The sequence below is a fragment of the Protomyctophum bolini genome (assembly GCF_963924005.1).
Source record: "Protomyctophum bolini genome assembly, chromosome: 9".
Lineage (NCBI taxonomy): Eukaryota > Metazoa > Chordata > Actinopteri > Myctophiformes > Myctophidae > Protomyctophum > Protomyctophum bolini.
The window spans coordinates 22,415,435-22,429,676 of NC_137870.1; the positions used below are offsets into that span (position 1 = coordinate 22,415,435).

General features: G+C 39.1%; 1 protein-coding gene across 1 annotated transcript in view; it reads left to right on the forward strand.

The window, feature by feature from the left end:
* LOC308320727 (ATP-dependent DNA/RNA helicase DHX36-like) overlaps nt 1-6,383 on the forward strand; it is a 33,142-nt gene extending 26,759 nt beyond the window's left edge. Inside the window, exons 24-27 of the mRNA XM_080771376.1 lie at nt 1,822-1,912; nt 2,442-2,562; nt 5,033-5,185; nt 5,518-6,383. Of these exons, the coding sequence (XP_080627502.1) occupies nt 1,822-1,912; nt 2,442-2,562; nt 5,033-5,185; nt 5,518-5,760 (608 nt within the window). The 3' untranslated portion in view covers nt 5,761-6,383. The remainder of the gene's footprint in view (nt 1-1,821; nt 1,913-2,441; nt 2,563-5,032; nt 5,186-5,517) is intronic.
* Nucleotides 6,384-14,242: the final 7,859 nt, after the last annotated feature.

A 14,242-nucleotide genomic window follows, 5' to 3' on the forward strand; every position in this document is an offset into this window, starting at 1 on the left:
CCTCTCTATGACATCCATCTCTTCCAGCTGTTTCAGCTTTTCCTCAACTTGTTTTCTCACACTGAATGGTATCCTGCGTACTGACTGTGCTACAGGCTTGATGCTGGGATCTACATGGAGCCCTAACTCGAAGTCTTTGAGTTTTCCCAGACCATCAAAACATTCCTTGTATGTGTCTTTTAAAACAGATTTCAATGCACTTGTGTCTCCTGTCTGGATTGTGTTCACATGTGCTTTGGGTCCTATGTGGAGAAGCCCCAATGCTGTAGCTGTCTTCCTCCCAAGCACACATGTCTGTGCGTGTTTCACTACAAGCACATTGGCTACAACTGACTCAGAGCCATCTATTGCTTTGATATCGGCTGTAAACACACCTTCAACTGCTAGTGGTGTTGCAGAACCATATGGGTACACTTTCTTCACACATGGTTTCAGATCTATGTCTGAACGTGACTGTATGCCATTGTAAGTTTGCATGCTCACAACATTACATGAAGCCCCAGAGTCAATTAACATTCTAACAGCCTGGCCATTAATTAACATAGGCATTTCTCCATCATCAGAGTGGCTAGTGACTGTCATCACACGCTCCTGTCCATTACTGTCACCTGGCTCAGTCTTTATGGCAGTAATTGTGAAAACATGATCATCCTCCTCACTGTGATCATCTTGCCTGTCAGTCATTTCTGGGCGCTGTGTTGTGACTTGATTAACTTTCAACATTTTCGTTTTGCACACTTTAGAAAAATGTCCCACTTTTCCACACTTGTTGCATTGTTTACCTTGTGTGATGGTGCACTCACTGGCTGTGTGCCCCTCCCGTCCGCATCTGAAGCATGTCTGTGGGGGGCGGTCCCTGTTTCCAGACGTTCTGTCTTTGGTTGAAGAAAACGTTTTTTCTCCTTTATCCGTTCTGTTCCATGTGCTTTGCTTTGGCCTGCTATCCATTGCGTTCACAGACAACCTCTCCATCCTTGCTGCTTGATGATCCGCTGCTTCCGTTGCCCTTGCAAGTTCTTGTAGAGTAGCAAGAGTCAAATCCTTTTCACGCAACAGCCGCCTCCGCAGCGCATTGGAGTTGCACTTGTCAATCACTTGATCCCGTACGAAATCGTCTCGGTTGTTACCGAATTCACACGTAGCGGCCAACTTCTTTAATCTGCACACGAAACTGTCCACCGATTCCCCTTGTGAGTGTTCTGCTTGCCTGAACATGTGTCTCTCGTAGGGAATATTCTTCTGCGGCGTGAAGTGTGCATCCAGCTTGTCCACGGCCAGATCATAATTACTGTCGTCTCCCGTACCATCCAACGTGAAGAAAATGTCCTGTACCTCCGAGCCAGCTAAATGCAACAACAATGCTCTCTTTCTTGTCGCGGCAGTTATTCCCGCTGCCGTGACATAAAGCTTGAATCCTTTAATCCATCTCTCCCACCGAACTCCAACGTTGGCTGGGTCAGTGAGGACATCAAAGGGTGGAACCGCAGGCAAACTCAGAGACATTGCTCCTCTCGAGTTTTAACTTCCTTGCTTTTCGCAAAACTCTCGTAGACTCCACTTTCTTGTTCACAAGTCCACAACGAGCAGAATATTTTCCTCGTCGCCAAATGTAGTGTTGTAGATTCATATATATATATTGAAACACACCGGACACAGGGTTGCCTTGTAGTCTTTACTCGTTCCGTATACTCCATCAACTCACAGTCACCCTGCATGTAATCACCACCACTTAATCACATATGACCCACCCGTGTATAACATCCTGGTACCCTATGCAATACAAGTGGCTGGACACTACACCTGCGTTCTCTCCTTTTTCAGAAAATGAGAAGTTGATCAAGGCAGTGATTGTGGCTGGTCTGTACCCTAAGGTGGCTATGATAAGACCAAGGTACAGCAAGACAAGGCCAGGGTGAGTATGATGACAGACAGACAGGATATGAGAAGATGAAGTATTGATCTCTTGAAGGGGGAGAGGGCTCATCAAATGTGTCCAGGTAGTGGTGTGCGAAAGCCCTGAGGACCGTTAGAAATTATGCGTAAGAAAAGGGACCCTTTTGCACCCACAGATCAATGCAATCGTCACAGAACTCTCCCACAGGCAGTTGTCATCAGCACAGTTGAATCTCTGCCTACAACTCGCACAGCAGGGCTGTCATGTTATTTTCAACTGAAAAACTTGACGCAGTGATCGAATATAAATTAGACCTTAAATTAATCTGCATTGCAGATGCCTTGTGTGGAATCCTCATTTAATTATCAACCATAGCACAGCAGCACTTTGATGAAACGGGTCATTACAATTCGATGTGCGGTAGTCCTTGCAACACAGACGGATTTTATCAGCAATCGCAATTCTGGCCAAAGGAAATGTCGACATTACATAATCTGTACAGTGTACACAACCGCAAGAAGCATAACATCTTAATTTCTTCCTTAAGGGTTAAGGTGTACACTCAGTCCGATGGGAAGGTGTGTATCCACCCCAAGTCTGTCAACGTGGAGGAGACTCAGTTTAACCATTCCTGGCTCGTCTACCACCTCAAGATGAGGACCAGCAGTGTAAGTGGAACACAGGAGGCACATTAATGGGATTACATGTGGGACTACATGCCCAAAGTGTGTGTGTGTGTGTGTGTGTGTGTGTGTGTGTGTGTGTGTGTGTGTGTGTGTGTGTGGTAGTAGAAAGTGCTTTGGACAAAACCTCTTAACTTCATTAGACCCTCAAAATGTCTGCTAAGGCAACTAACTCCACCACCTCTCCCCCTCTCATCATACTATAATTCAGCCAATGTCTGTCTGTGTGTCAGAAACAGCGCGTTATCTCATCATTGCCTGCACCAATCACTCCCACTTTTCACACAGGCATTGACCATATGAATATGGAGGTCTTAACTTTTTTCGATTTGACACATTAATGATTAATAATGAATTTATTAGTGAATTAAAACGCACACGGGCGCAGTACCCCCCGTGGCCACAAGGGGGGGGGGGCAAATATCTCACAACGGGTAAGGGCTAGTGGAAGTAATTGACAAAAAGTCACAACACCAACTTTGATGAGGCTGTATTGCTTTGTTTTTTTAAATATAACGTTTTCTTTATTTCTTGAAAATTTTATATTTTTCATTTCCTGAAAAATGAATATTTTGGAGGTTTCCTCCCGACAGCAGTCAAGTGTGTGTGTGTGTGTGTGTGTGTGTGTGTGTGTGTGTGTGTGTGTGTGTGTCACTGTGAGTGGAAGCAAGCAATCGGTGAGTAAAGGTTGGCGATGATTCTGCACCAGCCTTAGACTGGATGAATATTTGATTAAAATGCTGCCTTTCAACTGCCTGCCTCTCAAAGGCTTTTGTACTTCAAAGCTCCCAGACACAAAACACATACTGTAATCACTCTTCTGAAGTTCAATTCATATTTCATTGCATTTCGGAGTTGCCTGCCGAAAATAGCAGACCTACGTACAAGCTCACTGTGTGCCACATACTGTAGTCTGTAGATCTGCTGTTTTTGGCATGTGACGCCATCATGCGCTGGAGCTTTATTTATTTTTCTTTTGACTTTTTTTCGACATCCCCCTTTTATCCTTTCTCTCTGTCTCCCTACATTCCATGTGTCTTTGTTCTCTCCTTTGTCGTCTTGATGAAGGTTGAGGTCCTCTCAGAACATTTAACTGCCACTTAATGTGTTTGTCTTTCGAATTACTGCCTATACCTATATGAAGAAAGCTTTAATCTTCAGTTGTAGCGCCGTTAAAGTTTATTCCTCACGGTATTCATGACCGTGTGTGCATTGGCGTGCGCGTGTGCTTGTGAGAGATATGTCAAAAGAAAGAGCTTCAGAGATTCAATGCCAGTGGTATTTCAGGGAGAATGGGGAAAGAAAGTGAAGGATGATGCTGAAGCCGATCTCACATGACACATTAGCCACAAGGTGCCTCACACACTCACTGACAGAACAGATGCTCTCTCCTTGCCTTTGTTTTCTTCGTCTCCTGCCTACTCGTTCTGTGGCTGGTTATTGTCCGTTCTTACTTTCTTTTCCCTCTCATCTCGCTCTGTCCCCGATTCTCAAATAGTAGTTACCTCACGATTTTCAAAAGATTTTCTAATTTGTTTATTTTTCGTTCTTGAGATAAAAAATAAAAAAAGATAATACAGTAAGATTGGTCAATACAGTGCAGCAACGCTACAAAGTGTTCATAATGTGTTTTTGTAAGCTTGGGTGGGAACACATTTCTCTTTTGGATCTCAAGCTGAAAAGGTTTGGAAACCACTGTTTCAGTGCCTCTGGTGGGCATGTGAGAGTGATGGAGAGAGCATAAATGATACATCTCTCATATACGTAGACACCTGCCTATTTTATATTCATTTATTTGTGAAGAGCTTTTTTATTTTAGGCGATTTCTCTGTTTTATATGAAATTAAAATGTATTGATTGTTTTTGACTGAGAAGTGAAAACACATTTTAGTGACTTTAGTTGGCACAATGGCAGAAAACGAACACGCCACTCTGCAAATGTCTATAATCACAGACATGGCAGACATTTTGTGAGTTATTGAAACACATTTCGCACAGCAATATCTCTATCACTTTTCATTCTGTACTTGACAATTACTGTCAGTTACAGGTGTTGTGTTTATAATTCTCCCTGTGTTTGTGCTGTATTACTTGTATTACTATAATTGTGAGGACCGCATGTCCCCTCAAGTACAGCCAGTAGAATTTGAGAAATGGACATTGAGGACTGTTCCTGGTGCTCACAAGACAAAATGATCTTTAGAGTTTGGCTTACAATTTGGTAAAGAGGTTTGGTTCAGGGGTTGGGGTTAGAGATATGCCTGATTTGATTGATTTATACTTAGCTTTGCGCCAATGTGATATTTCAGCTATTTTCAATGTCGTCCTAAAATGTTGAGGTTCTCACAAGTATAGTAATGCTCTATACTTACTATATACTACTGTGTGTGCTGCTTGCGTGCCTGAATCCGGATATGAATGCCTGTGTTTTTAACATCCGTCTTCGCATGCTCAGATCTTCCTGTATGACTGCACGGAGGTGTCCCCGTTTTCACTGCTATTCTTCGGAGGAGACATCACCATCCAGAAAGATGGAGACGACGAGACCATCGCCGTTGACAAGTGGATCGTCTTCAGGTCCCCTGAGCGTATCGCTCACCTCGTCAAGGCAGGTCCTCTCTACGGCGTCCACGCCCATGTACAAATGATTGTTGTCGGGAAGAAACCTCTTATCTCCATATTTTAACTTCTTGTGTTTTTTTGCAAATGAATACCCTACTTCCTACAGCGTCACACAAAAGCATCAATAGTAGCTGATCTGCAAGCTCGAAAGAAATTGCGAAGCGACACATTTTGATCTGCTACGTTTTCTTTTTTCTTTTACAGTTTTGCACATATGAGGTTTCCTCAGAACAGTGTCAGGAGGACTCCTGATAATGTTCTTTCCGCTGAAAATGCTATGGTCAATTTTCTCTACATATCTTCTATTCCTTTCTACAGAGTCTGCGACGAGAGCTGGATTCCCTGCTTGAAAACAAGATCCGCAACCCTGCTCCTGTGGACTGGAACAACCGTCATTCCAAGGACACTGCCGTCATTACAGCAATCCTTGACCTCATCACCACCCAGGACAAGTCTACAGGCGCCAACCCCTCGGGGTACAGCAGGAAAGGCAAAAGTGGCCCTAGAGGACATCATTCGTACTTTGACGATGATAATGATGATGACGACGATGATAATTAGAAGGTTGTCTTCTCCTTTAGAAACATGTAGAAATGTCAGTTATGATTGATGTTTTTTTTTATAGCCAGTTTGGCATTGTTATTGCGGCTGAGTTGCTTAAAGGTGAAATAGACGACATATGCTACAACACATCTATAAGGTAGCAATCATGTTGTTGGCATCCTTCTAGTGCAGTGGCTGCCTAAAAGCATCTTTTTAGAGAGGACATTTACCATACCAACAGAAACAGAAGCACGCCATGGATAAGGACACCTGTCAGCTTGCACAGGTAAACAAAACGATTCTGGAAATGAGAGAATTTAACAAGGGAAGCGAGAGTTTTGTTCCACTGCTTTTTAAAAGCTCTACAGATGTTTTCTTTTTGTATTAATTAAATATAAAAAAATGATCTACCGGTACATAACCTTTAAGTTTAACCTGCTCCTCAATTTCCACCACACGGTCTGTTGAATGCCAGATGTCTTTACCTTTATTGTTGTTCGGAAACCCAGTGGTACAATAGATGTGGTCCCATCAACATATTTGTAAAAAGAATATATACTGTATGTGCTTTTGTTTGCTTTTGTTCCCAGCAATGTATACGGGATGGTCTGAGCAATAAAGAACACAATGGCTTGCCTACAGCTACAATCTATTCCCTGGTGCAACCTATACGTCGTTATACCTTTCAATCTCATTAGTTATCTTAATCTCAATCTTATACATGTAGCAATATTATTTAAAAAAAAGATTTGAATAAGAATTTTAAGATTTTCAGAAACGGTGGGTTATAGCCCATGTTTTTTGAAATTTTGAAAAAAAATGTTAGCCTCGTTTCTCATCATTTTGGACCGTGGGCTATAGCCCATATCGTACGGCATACTATGGCACGCCGTTTTTCATTATTTTTGAGGATTTGAAAAAAATGAAAAATGAAAAAAACGGTGGGTTATAGCCCATGTTTTTTGAAATTTTGAAAAAGAAAGTTAGCCTCGTTTCTCATTTTGGACCGTGGGCTATAGCCCATATCGTACGGCATACTATGGCACGCCGTTTTTCATCATTTTTGAGGATTTGAAAAAAATGAAAAATGAAAAAAACGGTGGGTTATAGCCCATGTTTTTTGAAATTTTGAAAAAAAAAGTTAGCCTTGTATCTCATCATTTTGGACCGTGGGCTATAGCCCATATCGTACGGCATACTATGGCACGCCGTTTTTCATCATTTTTGAGGATTTGGAAAAAAATGAAAAAAACGGTGGGTTATAGCCCATGTTTTGTGAAATTTTGAAAAAAAAAGTTAGCCTCGTTTCTCATCATTTTGGACCGTGGGCTATAGCCCATATCGTACGGCATACTATGGCACGCCGTTTTTCATTATTTTTGAGGATTTGAAAAAAATGAAAAATGAAAAAAACGGTGGGCTACAGCCCATGTTTTTTGAAATTTTGAAAAAAAAAGTTAGCCTCGTTTCTCATCATTTTGGACCGTGGGCTATAGCCCATATCGTACGGCATACTATGGCACGCCGTTTTTCATCATTTTTGAGGATTTGAAAAAAATGAAAAATGAAAAAAACGGTGGGTTATAGCCCATGTTTTTTGAAATTTTGAAAAAAAAAGTTAGCCTCGTTTCTCATCATTTTGGACCGTGGGCTATAGCCCATATCGTACGGCATACTATGGCACGCCGTTTTTCATCATTTTTGAGGATTTGAAAAAAATGAAAAATGAAAAAACCGGTGGGTTATATATAGCCCATGTTTTTTTAAATTTTGAAAAAAAAAGTTAGCCTTGTTTCTCATCATTTTGGACCGTGGGCTATAGCCCATATCGTACGGCATACTATGGCACGCCGTTTTTCATCATTTTTGAGGATTGGAAAAAAATGAAAAATGAAAAAAAACGGTGGGTTATAGCCCATGTTTTTTGAAATTTTGAAAAAAAAAGTTAGCCTCGTTTCTCATCATTTTGGACCGTGGGCTATAGCCCATATCGTACGGCATACTATGGCACGCCGTTTTTCATTCTTTTTGAGGATTTGAAAAAAATGAAAAATGAAAAAAACGGTGGGCTATAGCCCATGTTTTTTGAAATTTTGGAAAAAAAAGTTAGCCTCGTTTCTCATCATTTTGGACCGTGGGCTATAGCCCATATCGTACGGCATACTATGGCACGCCGTTTTTCATCATTTTTGAGGATTTGAAAAAAACGGTGGGTTATAGCCCATGTTTTTTGAAATTTTGAAAAAAAAAGTTAGCCTCGTTTCTCATCATTTTGGACCGTGGGCTATAGCCCATATCGTACGGCATACTATGGCACGCCGTTTTTCATTATTTTTGAGGATTTAAAAAAAATGAAAAATGAAAAAAACGGTGGGCTATAGCCCATGTTTTTTGAAATTTTGAAAAAAAAAGTTAGCCTCGTTTCTCATCATTTTGGACCGTGGGCTATAGCCCATATCGTACGGCATACTATGGCACGCCGTTTTTCATAATTTTTGAGGATTTGAAAAAAATGAAAAATGAAAAAAACGGTGGGTTATAGCCCATGTTTTTTGAAATTTTGAAAAAAAAAGTTAGCCTCGTTTCTCATCATTTTGGACCGTGGGCTATAGCCCATATCGTACGGCATACTATGGCACGCCGTTTTTCATCATTTTTGAGGATTTGAAAAAAATGAAAAATGAAAAAAACGGTGGGTTATAGCCCATGTTTTTTGAAATTTTGAAAAAAAAAGTTAGCCTCGTTTCTCATCATTTTGGACCGTGGGCTATAGCCCATATCGTACGGCATACTATGGCACGCCGTTTTTCATCATTTTTGAGGATTTGAAAAAAATGAAAAATGAAAAAACCGGTGGGTTATAGCCCATGTTTTTTTAAATTTTGAAAAAAAAAGTTAGCCTTGTTTCTCATCATTTTGGACCGTGGGCTATAGCCCATATCGTACGGCATACTATGGCACGCCATTTTTCATCATTTTTGAGGATTGGAAAAAAATGAAAAATGAAAAAAAACGGTGGGTTATAGCCCATGTTTTTTGAAATTTTGAAAAAAAAAGTTAGCCTCGTTTCTCATCATTTTGGACCGTGGGCTATAGCCCATATCGTACGGCATACTATGGCACGCCGTTTTTCATTCTTTTTGAGGATTTGAAAAAAATGAAAAATGAAAAAAACGGTGGGCTATAGCCCATGTTTTTTGAAATTTTGGAAAAAAAAGTTAGCCTCGTTTCTCATCATTTTGGACCGTGGGCTATAGCCCATATCGTACGGCATACTATGGCACGCCGTTTTTCATCATTTTTGAGGATTTGAAAAAAACGGTGGGTTATAGCCCATGTTTTTTGAAATTTTGAAAAAAAAAGTTAGCCTCGTTTCTCATCATTTTGGACCGTGGGCTATAGCCCATATCGTACGGCATACTATGGCACGCCGTTTTTCATCATTTTTGAGGATTTGAAAAAAATGAAAAAAACGGTGGGTTATAGCCCATGTTTTTTGAAATTTTGAAAAAAAAAGTTAGCCTCGTTTCTCATCATTTTGGACCGTGGGCTATAGCCCATATCGTACGGCATACTATGGCACGCCGTTTTTCATTATTTTTGAGGATTTAAAAAAAATGAAAAATGAAAAAAACGGTGGGCTATAGCCCATGTTTTTTGAAATTTTGAAAAAAAAAGTTAGCCTCGTTTCTCATCATTTTGGACCGTGGGCTATAGCCCATATCGTACGGCATACTATGGCACGCCGTTTTTCATAATTTTTGAGGATTTGAAAAAAATGAAAAATGAAAAAAACGGTGGGTTATAGCCCATGTTTTTTGAAATTTTGAAAAAAAAAGTTAGCCTCGTTTCTCATCATTTTGGACCGTGGGCTATAGCCCATATCGTACGGCATACTATGGCACGCCGTTTTTCATTATTTTTGAGGATTTAAAAAAAATGAAAAATGAAAAAAACGGTGGGCTATAGCCCATGTTTTTTGAAATTTTGAAAAAAAAAGTTAGCCTCGTTTCTCATCATTTTGGACCGTGGGCTATAGCCCATATCGTACGGCATACTATGGCACGCCGTTTTTCATAATTTTTGAGGATTTGAAAAAAATGAAAAATGAAAAAAACGGTGGGTTATAGCCCATGTTTTTTGAAATTTTGAAAAAAAAAAGTTAGCCTCGTTTCTCATCATTTTGGACCGTGGGCTATAGCCCATATCGTACGGCATACTATGGCACGCCGTTTTTCATAATTTTTGAGGATTTGAAAAAAATGAAAAATGAAAAAAACGGTGGGTTATAGCCCATGTTTTTTGAAATTTTGAAAAAAAAAGTTAGCCTCGTTTCTCATCATTTTGGACCGTGGGCTATAGCCCATATCGTACGGCATACTATGGCACGCCGTTTTTCATTATTTTTGAGGATTTAAAAAAAATGAAAAATGAAAAAAACGGTGGGCTATAGCCCATGTTTTTTGAAATTTTGAAAAAAAAAGTTAGCCTCGTTTCTCATCATTTTGGACCGTGGGCTATAGCCCATATCGTACGGCATACTATGGCACGCCGTTTTTCATAATTTTTGAGGATTTGAAAAAAATGAAAAATGAAAAAAACGGTGGGTTATAGCCCATGTTTTTTGAAATTTTGAAAAAAAAAAGTTAGCCTCGTTTCTCATCATTTTGGACCGTGGGCTATAGCCCATATCGTACGGCATACTATGGCACGCCGTTTTTCATCATTTTTGAGGATTTGAAAAAAATGAAAAATGAAAAAAACGGTGGGTTATAGCCCATGTTTTTTGAAATTTTGAAAAAAAAAGTTAGCCTCGTTTCTCATCATTTTGGACCGTGGGCTATAGCCCATATCGTACGGCATACTATGGCACGCCGTTTTTCATTATTTTTGAGGATTTGAAAAAAATGAAAAATGAAAAAAACGGTGGGCTATATCCCATGTTTTTGAAATTTTGAAAAAAAAAGTTAGCCTCGTTTCTCATCATTTTGGACCGTGGGCTATAGCCCATATCGTACGGCATACTATGGCACGCCGTTTTTCATAATTTTTGAGGATTTGAAAAAAATGAAAAATGAAAAAAACGGTGGGCTATAGCCCATGTTTTTGAAATTTTGAAAAAAAAAGTTAGCCTCGTTTCTCATCATTTTGGACCGTGGGCTATAGCCAATATCGTACGGCATACTATGGCACGCCGTTTTTCATCATTTTTGAGGATTTGAAAAAAATGAAAAATGAAAAAAACGGTGGGTTATAGCCCATGTTTTTTGAAATTTTGAAAAAAAAAGTTAGCCTCGTTTCTCATCATTTTGGACCGTGGGCTATAGCCCATATCGTACGGCATACTATGGCACGCCGTTTTTCTTCATTTTTGAGGATTTGAAAAAAATGAAAAATGAAAAAAACGGTGGGTTATAGCCCATGTTTTTTGAAATTTTGAAAAAAAAAGTTAGCCTCGTTTCTCATCATTTTGGACCGTGGGCTATAGCCCATATCGTACGGCATATGGCACGCCGTTTTTCATCATTTTTGAGGATTTGAAAAAAATGAAAAATGAAAAAAACGGTGGGTTATAGCCCATGTTTTTTGAAATTTTGGAAAAAAAAGTTAGCCTCGTTTCTCATCATTTTGGACCGTGGGCTATAGCCCATATCGTACGGCATACTATGGCACTCCGTTTTTCATCATTTTTGAGGATTTGAAAAAAATGAAAAATGAAAAAAAAACGGTGGGTTATAGCCCATGTTTTTTGAAATTTTGAAAAAAAAAGTTAGCCTCGTTTCTCATCATTTTAGACCGTGGGCTATAGCCCATATCGTACGGCATACTATGGCACGCCGTTTTTCATCATTTTTGAGGATTTGAAAAAAATGAAAAATGAAAAAAACGGTGGGTTATAGCCCATGTTTTTTGAAATTTTGAAAAAAAAAGTTAGCCTCGTTTCTCATCATTTTGGACCGTGGGCTATAGCCCATATCGTACGGCATACTATGGCACGCCGTTTTTCATTATTTTTGAGGATTTGAAAAAAATGATAAATGAAAAAAACGGTGGGCTATAGCCCATGTTTTTTAAAATTTTGAAAAAAAAAGTTAGCCTCGTTTCTCATCATTTTGGACCGTGGGCTATAGCCCATATCGTACGGCATACTATGGCACGCCGTTTTTCATCATTTTTGAGGATTTGAAAAAAATGAAAAATGAAAAAAACGGTGGGTTATAGCCCATGTTTTTTGAAATTTTGAAAAAAAAAGTTAGCCTCGTTTCTCATCATTTTGGACCGTGGGCTATAGCCCATATCGTACGGCATACTATGGCACGCCGTTTTTCATCATTTTTGAGGATTTGAAAAAAATGAAAAATGAAAAAAACGGTGGGTTATAGCCCATGTTTTTTGAAATTTTGAAAAAAATAGTTAGCCTCGTTTCTCATCATTTTGGACCGTGGGCTATAGCCCATATCGTACGGCATACTATGGCACGCCGTTTTTCATCATTTTTGAGGATTTGAAAAAAATGAAAAATGAAATAAACGGTGGGTTATAGCCCATGTTTTTTGAAATTTTGAAAAAAAAAGTTAGCCTCGTTTCTCATCATTTTGGACCGTGGGCTATAGCCCATATCGTACGGCATACTATGGCACGCCGTTTTTCATCATTTTTGAGGATTTAAAAAAAATGAAAAATGAAAAAAACGGTGGGTTATAGCCCATGTTTTTTGAAATTTTGAAAAAAAAAGTTAGCCTCGTTTCTCATCATTTTGGACCGTGGGCTATAGCCCATATCGTACGGCATACTATGGCACGCCGTTTTTCATCATTTTTGAGGATTTGAAAAAAATGAAAAATGAAAAAAACGGTGGGTTATAGCCCATGTTTTTTGAAATTTTGAAAAAAAAAGTTAGCCTCGTTTCTCATCATTTTGGACCGTGGGCTATAGCCCATATCGTACGGCATACTATGGCACGCCGTTTTTCATCATTTTTGAGGATTTGAAAAAAAAGAAAAATGAAAAAAACGGTGGGTTATAGCCCATGTTTTTTGAAATTTTGAAAAAAAAAGTTAGCCTCATTTCTCATCATTTTGGACCGTGGGCTATAGCCCATGTCGTACGGCATACTCTGGCACGCCGTTTTTCATCATTTTTGAGGATTTTAAAAAAATGAAAAATGAAAAAAACGGTGGGTTATAGCCCATGTTTTTTGAAATTTTGAAAAAAAACGTTAGCCTCGTTTCTCATCATTTTGGACCGTGGGCTATAGCCCATATCGTACGGCATACTATGGCACGCCGTTTTTCATCATTTTTGAGGATTTGAAAAAAATGAAAAATGAAAAAAACGGTGGGTTATAGCCCATGTTTTTTGAAATTTTGAACAAAAAAGTTAGCCTCGTTTCTCATCATTTTGGACCGTGGGCTATAGCCCATATCGTACGGCATACTATGGCACGCCGTTTTTCATTATTTTTGAGGATTTGAAAAAAATGAAAAATGAAAAAAACGGTGGGCTATAGCCCATGTTTTTTGAAATTTTGAAAAAAAAAGTTAGCCTCGTTTCTCATCATTTTGGACCGTGGGCTATAGCCCATATCGTACGGCATACTATGGCACGCCGTTTTTCATTATTTTTGAGGATTTGAAAAAAATGAAAAATGAAAAAAACGGTGGGCTATAGCCCATGTTTTTTGAAATTTTGAAAAAAAAAGTTAGCCTCGTTTCTCATCATTTTGGACGGTGGGCTATAGCCCATATCGTACGGCATACTATGGCACGCCGTTTTTCATCATTTTTGAGGATTTGAAAAAAATGAAAAATGAAAAAAACGGTGGGTTATAGCCCATGTTTTTTGAAATTTTGAAAAAAAAAGTTAGCCTCGTTTCTCATCATTTTGGACCGTGGGCTATAGCCCATATCGTACGGCATACTATGGCACGCCGTTTTTCATTATTTTTGAGGATTTGAAAAAAATGAAAAATGAAAAAAACGGTGGGCTATAGCCCATGTTTTTTGAAATTTTGAAAAAAAAAGTTAGCCTCGTTTCTCATCATTTTGGACCGTGGGCTATAGCCCATATCGTACGGCATACTATGGCACGCCGTTTTTCATTATTTTTGAGGATTTGAAAAAAATTAAAAATGAAAAAAACGGTGGGCTATAGCCCATGTTTTTTGAAATTTTGAAAAAAAAAGTTAGCCTCGTTTCTCATCATTTTGGACCGTGGGCTATAGCCCATATCGTACGGCATACTATGGCACGCCGTTTTTCATTATTTTTGAGGATTTGAAAAAAATGAAAAATGAAAAAAACGGTGGGCTATAGCCCATGTTTTTTGAAATTTTGAAAAAAAAAGTTAGCCTTGTTTCTCATCATTTTGGACCGTGGGCTATAGCCCATATCGTACGGCATACTATGGCACGCCGTTTTTCATCATTTTTGAGGATTTGAAAAAAATGAAAAATGAAAAAAACGGTGGGTTATAGCCCATGTTTTTTGAAATTTTGAAA